A 14,656-nucleotide genomic window follows, 5' to 3' on the forward strand; every position below is an offset into this window, starting at 1 on the left:
AGACATTTCTCTGTGGTAGGTCCAAGAATTTTTAATTTACTGGATCAGGTGACAAAGGAATCTGAGTAATTTTCGAAATTCAAATCTGGTTTGAGTAACTGGTTTGCTCGAACGGGAATGGATTTTTGCGATCAAATGTGGACTAGCTGGTAAATGATTAATATGTATTTATAAATGTAAAATGTAATAATGTATAAAGTATCAATGATGTGTATAAACTAATATATATGTATATGTATATGTTTATTTCAAATATAATATAAATATGTATGTGCGAATATATATGTATTTATGTGTGTGAATGTATGGTTATGAATGCATTACAAGTGCCCCGACTCAACACGGATTTTCTAGCGAGTCGGAGCAAGTTCACAGACATGGGTCGTTCCTGATTGTGTCGCTATAAACTGTGTCTCTGTCCTTAACAAATGTATGTATAATATAATTAATAAATAAAATAAACAAATAAATATAGATATATTATCCATTACTCTTATAATAAATTAAAAATAGCACTATGAAATGTCAACTGGCCGAATTGTTCTAGAAATTAATAGTGCTAAAAACGGCCGCGTCGAGCGCCATATGTTCTTCAATATGACGCATGAAAGTAATTATGGTCTTATGTCAAAAGTGCCATCTCATAGAAAAATAGCCCTTAAGAAACAATGTTTAAAATACTGTTTTCCAAATCAAGAATCTTCAAATAATTTGTGTAATCTGCAAGTTTAATCTAGGAGAAAAAACCCGCACTGGGATTAAGACATTCAAAATATAGTAAACTTATTTGTATGAAAAAATAAGCTAAAATAATCGGCAAGTTTCTTGGCACACCGAAGGCGCTGGGCGCGATTTATTAATATTTATATTTATATTAGTATAAAAATATAAATACGTCTCGAAACCGGTAGACAGATAAGTCGGTGAGTGGTTTTATACAAATTTTATTAACATAATATTATAATAAATTTAACATGAAAGTGGCCGCAGCGAAATCTTATTTTTTTGTTTTTGAAAAGAAATACAAGCATTTTAAATCACATGCATTTTTGTGACATTTTCCTTTATTTCTACGTAAAATTATGCCTTCGGTAATACTTCAAAAAAAAAAATATTTATTGAAATATTAGAATTGTATTTTTTTTTTGAAGAGGATAATTCTGGTTGTAATACTCAATTTATAACATCAATTTATGACCTTCATATCTGCCCTTATCGGCAGCGGTATAGAGAAACAGCTCCTCCACACTTCTAATCCTGGTCCATGCTCGGATATTTCGAAGCCAGTAAAGCTGTGTTCTTCTTTATGATGATGATAAAACACAATCTTTAAAAATGCGTGTTTATAACCGAAGAATCATTTCTCATCTTTCAGATGCCGTTGGTTTTTCGACCATATATCCGAGTCCAGAATATGAGTTTTTCTTTTCTGAAATACATCTCACGATATCTTGAAGTTCGGAGGGGTTCCCCGAGGCTCCTAATGACGGCCCCCACCGCCCCCGCTGGGGCCTGCCCCCTCACGGGCCCCCCGGTGGGGGACAGTCGATTAGACCCCGAGGCGTAATTCGGTAGGAAGGCTCCTAGGCGGTGTGAACTGCGCTTTGTTGAGACCGAGTCGAACTATATTTATTTATTTAAATATTTTTATAAATATCGTAGAATGTTTATTTGACTAAAGCTTCAGCTACAAAAACATATGTAGTTTGGCGGGCTTATTGCAATATATTGGTTGTGATCCCGTGGCTAGTGTTGCGGACTTATGAATCACAGGTTTGAACCCAATTTTACCTCAACTTAATTTCCATTTTCTAATAGTGAGTTGTTAACAACTCGTTAAAAAAGGTCCCAAAAATTTAAATATTTGGGTAAATCGCAAAAAGGCAGATAAAAAAAAACATGTTTTCATTGATGTTGTGGTACGCAATTTTCATACAAATTTGTATGGAGTGAACCGAATGAATCATTATTTACTAACGAACGCAAAAAAGTCAGATTGAGATAAACATTGAACCCGAACGGAAGTTGCGTCGCTTAAGCCATTATTGAAATATTTTCCTAAGAAAAACATGTTTTTATAGATCGTTTAAAATCACTAACCCACGCGTGATCGCTAGCCTACTACCTCTCTATATTTTAAATTTTTTTTTGGTGCGATTGGCACTAATCATTTGCTGAAACTTTGATTTTAATCATCACCATCATCATAATTCCTTTTCCGCACCTGATGGTGCATAGGGCACTGCATTGGTACACTAATCGCAGCGAACCTCGATATTTTTTCATACATAAAGGTAAGATGATCAGTCTTACGCTTCAGATACCAGTCCGGGGACTATGAAACATTCTGATGTTAAAACACCCGTTTGAATAAATATTTCATATCATCCATGTCGAGACCTCTCACACAGTAGGCAAACGAGCTGACCATTACACCACGAGGCCGACATAAACCTCCGACATTATCTCCGTATAACCGTTTGTATTGTGAATGGTTTTAATTTAATATTATTCATACAATTTCTAATTAGTAAATGGCACAAAAATCACGATGGCCAGTAGCAATCACAAATAACTATCGACGTGATAACGATTTCTCACCATGGTTGTTTATCATATTTGCGATCACAATAGAACATCCGTGAACATCTCGTATTAAATGTCAAAATATTTACGTTTCGCGACGTATAATCCTGCCGCGCAATCACATATTTTAATTTCACCGGTGTAAATATGGAAAACATTCCAAAACTGCTATTCTTATTTATTTATTCATTATTTATCGTTTTATTTTTTGCATTTAGCCGGCAAATGTCAAGAAAAGCAGACGCCATAGTAATTGTAATTTAATTTTAACTTGTTTGTATTAGATACCCCTTACTATTTTGCAAATAAATATATAAAACATTTAAGTTTGTAAGTGAAAATTCTTGATGGAAGTTCATTGTAATTTATTATATAAATAAAACACGAGTGATACTTTAATCCACAAATTTGGAATATCCAGTGACCGGTTTCATCGCTTTCGCGACATCTTCGAGACTGGTATCTTTATTAAAAAGTTAAATGTATTTATACAGAACAGAGGTAAGGATATATAATTCAAAGTTATATGTAAGTAAATTAAATAAATTTATTTTTATCTTAAGGATCAATGAAATATATTGTATTATTTTGTACGGTAAACGCCGATTTTTCGCCAATGAACTGTATTTATTTACGAGGAAAACAAAAAAACAAACCGACACGAGCGTTGACTTAGAGATTACCCACGCGTTGACTTATGACGGCGATATCTTACGCATGTTCATAATTGTTCATTGTAATCGCTCAAATACTTAGCAGTTTCAGTTATGTCGATAGTTATTTGTGATTGAGCTACAGACAAATTAAATGATTACTTTAAACTTGTGCCTAGATAACCACATCCCCCGATATCATTTCCTAGCATCTGTTAAGATCTCGTCTCTATCTTAAATTGAGAGTTATTGAAAACTAGATTTTAATTTTTCGGCGTTTAGCCTCCGCAGTACTGAAATCATCTTCGTTTTGCCTTTGCAGCGTCACGGTACATGGGGGAGGAACCTAGGATGGGGTGGTGCTCCTTGTGAAGGGAGTGTACCCGACATTTTTTCCTTTTTATCGGGGGTCGGTCCTGTCCGACGGGGGTAGGAAGGGGGGAGCCTCCCTGGAGGGCTTAACACGTTGAATGCCGAATATTTTCACTAAAATAAAAAACTAAAAAAGAAAACGATTAGCAAAATGGTTTTTATTTTTTATCAGTAGGGGTGGTCAAAATTCGATCATTTTTACCGCTAAAATTATACATAAATCATACTTTTAATACAAACTTGACTTTATTATCTACGCGTAAATTAGATTTAGTGCTTAATAGACAATTTAAAATTATTGAATGTGGTATTCTAAATATTCTTTTCGCCTTTGAACCAAAAATTCTACATAAACCTAGTAATTATAGTGCACGAATAATAAAAGAGGCAATTGAAATACACAGACATCCAGATAATATAAACAATGACGACGGGCTTAAATTAAATTCAACATGGTTCCCAGCACTACATATGACAAAAACGAATAGATATGTGCCTACTGCCGGCTGCGACACAGTACAAATTACTAGTACATAAACATAATTATTCTTTCCTACAAAACTAGAAATGTGCCTACTGCTGACTGTGACACGGTACAAATTACTAGTACATAAACACATACATTTCTTTATAAAACACACAGTTTACCCTGAAGATGGCTCCTGCAATGGTAGCCGAAACGTCGGATCAAATCCAACATACACGGTATTACCCAAAAAAGATACATAATATTGATAACAGTGACCGTGAAAACCTTCGCACCTATTTAAACATTTATTTGTTTTAATGTCTTGATTGTGTCGTATTGTTAACTCGAGACAAGATCTGGACTTTTTTTGTGTAAGTTTTTATAGATTTAAAAAATCACTAAGATAGACCGGATCTTGTCTTGAGATTTTTATTTTTTTTGTCATAGCTTTAATTTTATTTAGTTGTATTTTATTTTATTAGTGCCTGTATTTATTATAAGAAATCGTATTTACCATCGTTAGAATGGACTGCATAAGTCCGTCAAATAAATACATATATAAGACATTAATTTGAGATCACTAAGCAAGACACGGATATAATTTTAAAAATATGAAAAGAGACGGTGATTATAGGGCGATCATTTCCTAACCTCGGGTTAGCTAAGGTTTAATCTGAGATAACCTCGGGTTACCACATAGTGACTCGAGGGAGTATTTTCTCACAGGATGTTTAAGGTTATTAGGCTTAAGTCAAAATAAAATATTTTATCAAAGTTCGTCGGCAGTTTATGTCAGAACTTCGGGACTTGAACCTGACTTTGGAGGACGCAAAGGAGTTGGCAGTTGATGTAGATACATGGAGGCTCTTTGTGGATACCATATGCTCTAACTAGAGAGCGGACATGGCATTCCTGGCATCATTATGATGATAATATGTTTGTGCCGTGTACGCTAGCAAAATAATATAAATAATTAAAATAATAAATATTTTATGTATAAATACTACAAAATATAGGATCATTTTTAAAACAAATTAAATTTAAAAAAAAAATGTTATTTGATGATCGTTTTTACACTCGTACACGATATTTCACTTTAAAATCTCTAATTGTTAAAATTCTAGATAAATGCAACCCATTTTGACAGATGCAGATCGCAGGCTTGTTCCAGTGTTATACCACGTTGAATGCAGATATAAACGTGGAATAAGTTTCTACGGTCGCTATCCCAGCTTTATCACGGGGTCTCTTTATGCGAGGTTTAAAAGTAAGAATTTTCATTATGAAATCCCTATTCTGTCACTATGCCTAGGCGTAACTTTATACCAGGTTTATAAGTTAAAACATTTAAAAAAATTATTTATGATAATTAAAATAATTTTTTGCAGAAAAAAGTGACATGGAAGGAAAACGGGTTAAAATTTCATCCAGCATTCAGCAAGGGTTGGATCTGAGGGTACCCGGAGCACATAAGATGGATCGGGTACCGCGTGTCCGCTTCTAGCTTCTGGGGATATAGGGGAATAAAGAAATACCCTCTATAGCGGAAGAGCTACGTACACAGCAGAGTAGAACTAAGAGAAATTCTATGCATAGCGAATTCATATTTAATTTTCCTTGTTTTCTTTATGTTCTCCTGGTAGTATGGTAGTACAGTTAATATTTTTTGTAACTAAAAACAGAGATGAAAATATAATATATATATAGTTGGAGAATTTAAATAGCGCAATATTTGTGAAAATCACCTCAAGGGAATATCCCAGCCCGTCTAGCAGCTACAGAGCGCATGAACGGTTGGGATTCCAGTTCCTCGCTTTCAATTAAGACCAATTAAAAATTATAGCAGATAGGAGCTAGATTACAGCACGTCTTGCAGCTACAGAGCACACGGACGGTAAGAAATCTAACCCCATTTACACATTTCAATAATTGACAAATAAATTTAGTGTATTAATGATACTTATAAATAATAAAATATATGACTTTCATATATATATAGAGCTTATGACCTGTTTGGATTAAACACGAACAAAATGGTGAATGTAACATCGTGTGTAAATTGATCACCTAAAACAATGAGGAAAACTTGTGTTTTTTTATATTTTTTATATATTAATAGACCATCAAAATAAGCCAATTTTTATTTTTGGTTATTTTTATGTTTCGTATTATCAACGCTACAATTTTTTAATTACTGTGCGCGTGACGTCATTAGTTTTTATTTTTACTTATTTATACACTTTATATACATATACAGTTTACATACATATGCATAAGGGCGGGCATATTGTCTTAAAGCAATTTCATTCTACCTACCCAAAGCGTTCAATTTGAGAAAAACAGTGGTATATGAACATATTGTTGGTTTATTGATAATTTCATTACAAAACAAAATATTGATAAAAATAATTTTTTTAAGAAGTAAAAATTGACTAAATATCTACTCTATACTATAAAGAGAGGAGGGGATAAAGAGAGAAGGAAAGAGGGAGGAAAAGGGAAAAACTTAAATATGCAGGAAGTGAAATTTTATACTTTGCATGTAAATAAAGAAGGGGTGGGTTAGTGGTAGTTTTCTTGGGTAATTTTTTTATTATTATCATTATAGATAACTTATATAGCGCCATTTTCGTAATATAAAACCTCAAGGGCGCTTTACAAAGTGATTATACAAAGAATAAAAAAATATTTTAACTTTTTTAATTTAAGAAAAACAATGTACCTTGTCACCACATGCTAAGGATTTATTCAAATGATTTATCCTGATTGATGGATCGGCTTCCCGGAAACCGGAAATCTATTGCAAACGCTAGCTATCATTGATTGATTTAGAAGAACCTGTGACGTCATGTAAAGTGGTTCATTTTTGTCATAATATTTTCATAAAATTTAGATAAACTTCGCGGTAAAAATCATTTTTTTACCCAATTTCCGAATCACGGAACTTCTTCATTAATGACAGTTCAATAATTATTATCGTGATGATAATCTTCATCCGATTATGCATAGGACGCTAAATTGGTAAACCAGATGAAGCGTATCGATCATCTGTTACATAACGGTAAGGTGATTAGTCTAACGCTTCGGGGACAGTAAAATATAGCGGTGTCAAATCAAAAATAAATATTTCACTCCGATCCTTCCAGGAACCGAACCTCGGATCCCAAGCGCTGTAGGCGAACTATTCTCTCCGTCTAACCCTACGGGGAAACGACGCGGTTTGTTTGTTTGTAAAAGTATTTAGCCTCCATTTTTTATCTTTTTTGGCAGCTCTCTTCTCCGACCCTGGTGCAGACGGCATTAGGCGAGCGGGTTTAGTGTGCCTAGCACAATGGGCCGGCGAGGGGCTCGCTTGATGGATTGTACGCTTACTGCGGGGGGTGCCCCGCCGCCCCCGGCGCACCCGGCGCCCCCGTGCGGGGCCCGTCAGGTAACCGCAGCACCGGGCTCCGGGAGACACAAGGGCCCCGATCACATAACGACACTGAGATATAGCGATGTTTGTCGATCTTCCACCCCGAAATTCGAACATTTGTAAGCAATTTTCAGTTGATTACCACAGTCGGTAACCATTTTAAATCATAATCATCAAACCCTTATCGGCACACGATGGTACATAGGAGACTGCGTTGTAAAATAAAAACCTGCGTATCTCGATCATGCTTCAGGAAGGTAAGGTGATCAGTTATACGCTTCGGGTGACAGTCCAAGGACAGTAAAATAATTCAATGAAAGCACTCCCTTCACATACCCGAAAACCGATTTAAAGACCGTGGGTCTTTCTGTCGGTTTCGCTCATACTAAAAAGCAATGTTTTTTTGACGATAAACGAGTGACTCTTTAATAAATTTCATAAACAGCGATTTTAATTGAGTTTAACTCTACGGCGTTCATCGCCCCTTTTACTGTAAGTTTGGAAAATTATATACTTATACTATGTACGACAACAACAACAAACCATCACGCCGTTTCCCCGTAGGGGTAGGCAGAGAGGATAGAATGCCATAACACTCTATCTTGGCATACAGACCTCGCTTCCTCTACATTTATACATCTTCTCATGCACGCACGCCGATTATTCCTACTTTTGACATGTTCATCTTCAAGTATTTGATGGACTTGATCGTGCCATGTCTTTCTCGGTCTTCCTCGTTTTCTGCATCCATCAACATTTGCATCGTAGATCCTTTTAGCCGTTCTTTCGCTGTCCATTCGCTCTACATGTCCAAACCAACGCAGCACCACTTTCTTGATTCTGTCAATAATGCATGTCTCAACCTTACACACTTCACGGATCTCGACATTTGTGCACCTATCATACACCGTTTTACCACACATTCGCATGAGGGATCGCATTTCGACAGCATTCAACCTACTTTCATCATTATTTTTCCAATTCCATACTTCGCTCCCATACATTAGAGTTGGAACTAGAACTATGTACGATACGAGCACAAATGTCGAGATCCGTACATTATGTAAGGCTGAGATAAATATTACCGATAAAATCAAGAAAGGAGTTGGTTTGGACATGTAGAGCGTATGGACAGCGAAAAAACGGATGAAAACATTCACCATGCGAATGTTGATGGATGCAGAAATCGGGGAAGATCGAGAAATACATGGCATGACCAAATCCAACAAATACTTAAAATAAAATAAAAGCAAAAAACTCAGGAAGGCGTCGGCCTCGTGATGTGGTTAGCGCGTTTGCCTACCATGCAAGAGGCCTCGGGTTCGATTCCCAACAAGGTTGACATGAAATATTTATTTAAAAAAGTGTTTTTACACTAGCATATTTTATAACCCCTGGACTGGTACCTGAAGCGTGAGACTGATCATTTTACCTTCGTGTAATAGAAATGATCAAGATACGCTGCGATTAGTGTACCAATGCAGTGCCCTATGCACCATTATGAGCTGAAATGGAATAGTGATGATGATGAAAGGCATAGCATGACTAATTTCAACGAATACTCGAAGATGGACGTGTCAAAAGTCGGAATTTTTTAAATATTTTTTTTAAAGGGAATAACCCGCTAAGCCTCTATTTTAGAGGCTTGTCAGCAGGTGGAAAAGAGGGGGTATGGAAGGAGGTAGTGGAAATTCACCACAACACCCAAACCAATTGAGAAGAAAATCTTTCATGGATTTTTTCTTGCAACTGGCGGGAATCGAACCCGCGACGCCAGTTTCACAGTTGGCCGTCTAACCAACTGCGCCACGGCGCCTGTCGGCGTGAGCGTGCATGAGAAGATGTATGAATTTAGAGAAAGCGAGGTATGTATGCAAAGTCAGTCATATGGCGTTCTGTCCTCTCTGTGTACATCTATGGGGAAACGGCGTGATAGAATGTTTTGGTTTTTCTTTAATTATTATTAAGATGCGATATTATAAAAATAAAATTTTATAGCATTATTTAAAGAGTCCTCTTCGCTAGAATAACCCGATTTTAAGCGGACTGTATTTTAAAAAAACGTTTTTTTAAATAAAGGAGATTTAATTCTACGAAAACCCGTATTTAACTAATCTATGTTAAAAGCTACCCTGACCGAAAAATTGCACCGAAATCAGACCTCTCCGATAATTCTCCGACCCTCGTGTCCCATTTCAGGACCTTCTGGAGATAAGTAAGGGTCTGAAATTGGAGGCCAACCCTGGCCGAGGCGGGGGTGGGTGAAGGTCCCGGCCCTTGAGGGTGGTCGCCTTGCCGCCCCACGCCAGAGATGGAAGGGGGTCGAGCTGGAGATACACTAGCAAACATTTTTTTCTACTGGATTTAGACCAATTTATTTACAGTTTTTGCAATTTTCGAATAAGTTCAGCATAGATAGGTTAACTTATTATATAAATAAAAGACGAGCGATTCTTAATTCACAAATTTGAAATATCCAGTGACCGGTTTTATCGCTTTCGCGACATCTTCCGCAAAACCGGTCACTGGATATTCCAAATTTGTGGATTAAAGTATCACTCGTCTTTTATTTATACAATAAATTACAATGAACTTTCATCGAGAATTTTCACTTACAAACTTAAATGTTATATTTATTTATTTATATACGGCATTTCTGCCATTTACATATATGTGGTATAAAGAGTGCTTAAAAATAAAAATATAAAAAATCGAGTATGAAATATTAATATACTTGTACTGCACATATTATAAATTACTTGAAATACATATTTATTTTAAAGAAACTATACAATAACAAAATACATTAATCAATTAAATTATAACTATTCTAACCTGAAGATGATTTGCTCTTTTTGATAAAAATATGTTGGTCACTTTATTTTTTAAGTTAGGCAGAGATAAACTAAATATATAAAAATATGATGCACATTCATTCCCGGTATTCTGTAATCTAACAATAGGTGAGTTATATAGTTTTAGATAGGTTAAGGATAAAAAATAGTTTAATTGCAATTAATTCACATACCATTATTGTTTTTGATAATATTTTTAACACCTTTTAACTGGCCTAGTTTGTAAAATAATAGATCAGATGAATCTCTTCACAACAACAAAGGTTCTTTAAATTCACTAAAGTCAACAGATCGAATAATTGAAGAAATTTGGACGTTCAAACATATGCAAAATGGTTAATATAGTGTGTAAAGTGGCCACTTAAACCAGCCAATGACAGTTCATAAAATAAATACCTCATAAAATAAATACCTCATAAAATAAATTATCATTCAAATCATAAAAATCAGAGGAGTTGTAGGTAGGAATTTGAGACAAATTGCCTTAGAAGATATACTCATTATGATGTGATCTATACAATGATCATTATTTTATGTATTTTTTTCAAAAATCTATCATAATGTCTACAAAAATTATATGAATGAACAAAACTTGAAAAATAACAACGCAAGAAAACATAGCCAATGACAGGTCATAAGCCCTGTAGCACCTAGACTTTCATATTCCCATATCAAAAAGAAAGGTTTTCCCTCTGTTGCAACAAATTTAGACATATATTGTGCTCGAACACCAGGAGAGCAGCAAAATTAGCGGAGTACCCAGTTTAAAAAGATAAAACTTTTTATCAGTATGCGGCACAAACGAAGATAAATTCATATAACATTGATACAATAAACACATTCTAAAACTTCTGCACTCCTGGGTCCGGATTACAATGGGAAACTAACAGAATCATCTTCAATTGTCTGAAAGTAAACGCGAATTTCCAGTATGAAAAATTAAATATTTGTGTAATTTCAAATTTAAATAAAAACCAACCGTTTTTAAGCACTTATTATTTTTTGATTCCCGACCGGCTTTGTAGCTACGCGTGCCTTCTTTAACAAGTTCGGGCACTTTTTTCTCATATCATAAACTCTCTTATTTTTTAAATAATATTTCTATTGCGCTTGGACCGTAGCTGAAGGTTTGAAGTAAATCTTATTTGACTAACACTGTTTTTTATAGGAACACATATCACCTCCATATAATTACTTTTTTCACTGCCGATGTTTTTTGAACTGACGCTGACGGTTATAGCCGGCATAACAGCTAATGAGACGAATTTACAAAAAGCGCCCGGGAATCCAATATAGTTTACCTAGACAAGGTCTGGGGGAATTTCAAACTTTTGTTTACCTTATTACTTAAATGCCCAACGATAATATATATTTCTGTCAAACCAAAATATTCAACAATAATTGTACGAAATAAGAGATTTCGAATATGAAAGATACGGATTTTGGAACAAAACTCGCCGAAATAAAATTGAATGTACAGGTACACGTCGTTTTACGTTGGGGTTCCGTTTCGAGAGACACTGGCGTAAAATTAATACAAATATAATGGAAGATATCTAGGTTAGGTTCCGTGTCGAAATTCTAAGAACAATCTAACATGTTTATTTAATACATATCCTAAATGTATTCAAAATAAATTATAAGAGTATTTAATAAATACAATTTAAATTCGTTTACAAAATAAATAATTATTTTTTTGTAATAAATACTAACTCACCAGGTCGTCGGTACCAAATTAAATTCTCATACTTTTTTTAAAAAAGCATCCAATTTCATTTACTTTGATTGTTGTTTCCTTTCTTGCAGAATAAGCTACAAATATTTTTATATTCTTTTAATTTTTATAATAATCAAATGAAAATATAGTCAAAAAAAATATTTTTTTTAAAAACAAAACGAAAACTAACTCACAAACCATTTCACACACACAATAGGCTGCTCGCGTACACTGTAATAGAATAAAACAACGTGTAAAGGTGTGTCTGCTATTAGAATCACGGTGCTTACTGTCGTCTGGTGGGAATCCCACGCCGGCATCAACCGGCGTAGTTGTAAATCGGTGTAAATCGAATCGGCGCAAAACGACGTTTACCTGTAATTCGTTGAACTAATAAAATGGACAAAAAAATCTTACCTTGTTGCTGATTTTCATAGATTCTTCTGTGCTGTACCCCAAACTCCTCATGTGCTTCAGATACGTCGTGGTGATGGGAACGCTGTAGTCAACTTCCACTCCATGCAATAAGCTGCTCTGCTTCCCGTCTGGTGCCAACCGGTGAGGAGAAAACATGGACTGCATCGAAGGAGACCAGCCATTTTCCTCGACTTTATTAAAAATTGGATTGAGCCTTTTCTTCGGCGGAGTTTGCGATTTGGGAGGGTCTTTCGAAGTCAAATTACAAACATCCAATGGATTGTGCGGTTTCCGATTCACTTGTTTGTCATGTTTTCGTTTTGATCTTTCGCTGGCTACATGTTCAGTCTTCGGCAGTGCATCGTCAGATACAATAATGGGTTCAGTGTTTTCAAGACCTTTGTCTATTTTTTCACTATGCTTGTACGACGTTTCGCTTGATTTCCCAGTGAGTATTGAGTCATTGTGGGCGTCGATCTCTTCGCATTTAGAAAAATCGAAGGCGTCTTCTTTATTAATTGTCAGCATCGCGTCTTTTCTGACACTTCTAAATGCGCTTACGCCAGAATCGAACATTCCAATTTTACTTAAGCTATTTTGGTAATGTGCATTGTTGGTGAGATCCAAACCGTTTCTATCTCCATATATATCGTGAGCGGGGTTCAAATATCTCAATCCTCTTTCTCCAGCATCAAAATTTGGCAAATCGTCGTTGAATGTGATTTTGGCTGCGGGTTGTGACGCGTCTATTTCGCTCTCCCAGTTTTTGGAGGACACCTCTCGGGTGCCGTTCTTGCTGGAGTCGGGGTTCGGAAGGGGGAGCAGCTGGTGAAAGCCGTTGGGGATGATCGACGAGGAGAGGGGGGTCGGGCTGGGGCTGGGGGTGGGCAGGACAGACACGGGGGAGAGGGAGCGCGGCCGGCGCTGGCAGTCCAGACAGCCCATCAGGAATCTGGTGACAGCTTCTCGGGGTAGGAAGGCATACGTCTCTGTTATCTGGAATAAGAAATATTTTCTATGAATATTTACTCATTTTTACTTATTATGCTGCCGTAATACGCGACAACTACATCGAAGTAAATTCTGAGAAAGGTAGCGTTTTGTTGAAAGTGAAGATTTAAGCGTGTCATAGGTTTCTGGACAAAGATACTTATTTTGAAACCCTTGTTTAATAATTAATGTTATTATTTTTGGAAAATGCACTGATTTTTTTTATTGCAAGTGCATTCACTTATGTACAAAATATTTTTTTATTTTTTTTATAAAAGAAATATTTGCGTTCTTATGATTTACCCAAATATTTAATTTTGAGGGCCATTCTCAACGAGTTGTAAATAACTCACTATTAGAAAATGGAATCAAGTTGGGGTAGAGTGGGATTCGAACCACGGACCTTTGGTCTGTGAGTCCGAGACACTAGCCACGGGACCACAACCCGACGTATAATATATAAAGGGTGAACTAATAATGGCATTTGACGGCATTTCACATGATCTTCTAATATTTTATATGGATAATAATTATTTCATATGATTCACTCGTATGATAAAACTTGACTCTTCTTTCCAATATAACGAGGAACTTCAGCCCGACAGGAAATTGGATACAAAGAATGTTTTCTTGCGAGTGGTTAAAATTAGAGCATTGAATTGTAGAGCAAAGTTTTAAAAAATGTACGAAAACAAATTTTTTTTTTTTTTTAAACGCACTACTTTGAACGACGTCACTGGTTCATATAAACCAACCAATGGTATAAGAGCTGTGAAGGATATCCGGTTTGCTTACCGTAAACGAATCAATCGGGAGAACTGAAAGAGAAGAACCTCCAACGTCACGCGCGGAGTAATTTCGGAAATACAAAACTTTAAATAATACGATATGTGAAAATAAAAAAAATAAATTTTGGCTTAATTTAATAGTCTATTAACTATTAAAAAAAAAATAAACCTAATTATTAACGACGTGCTTGCAAGGTTACATCAGTACAAATACCTCGGCAGTCAAATCACTTCTGATCTGGATCCGGATAGGGAAATTAGATGCAGAATAGACATAGCACGATCAGCATTCAATGGCATGAAATCATTCTTCTGCAGTGATAGTCTTAATTTAAAACTGAGACAGGGGATGGTCAAGTGTTATGTGTGGTCAATACTGTTCTACGGGGTTGAA

General features: G+C 35.6%; 1 protein-coding gene across 1 annotated transcript in view; it reads right to left on the reverse strand.

The window, feature by feature from the left end:
* Window positions 1-14,656, reverse strand: part of LOC148285156 (nucleolar protein 4) — a 332,949-nt gene that overhangs the window by 198,309 nt on the left and 119,984 nt on the right. The window contains 1 exon segment of the mRNA XM_088229441.1: window positions 12,485-13,480. Within this exon segment, the coding sequence (XP_088085567.1) occupies window positions 12,485-13,480 (996 nt within the window).

This window comes from Micrasema longulum, unplaced genomic scaffold (genome assembly GCF_059751315.1).
Source record: "Micrasema longulum isolate JH-2025_06_02 unplaced genomic scaffold, ASM5975131v1 h1tg000054l, whole genome shotgun sequence".
Taxonomy (NCBI): Eukaryota; Metazoa; Arthropoda; class Insecta; order Trichoptera; family Brachycentridae; genus Micrasema; species Micrasema longulum.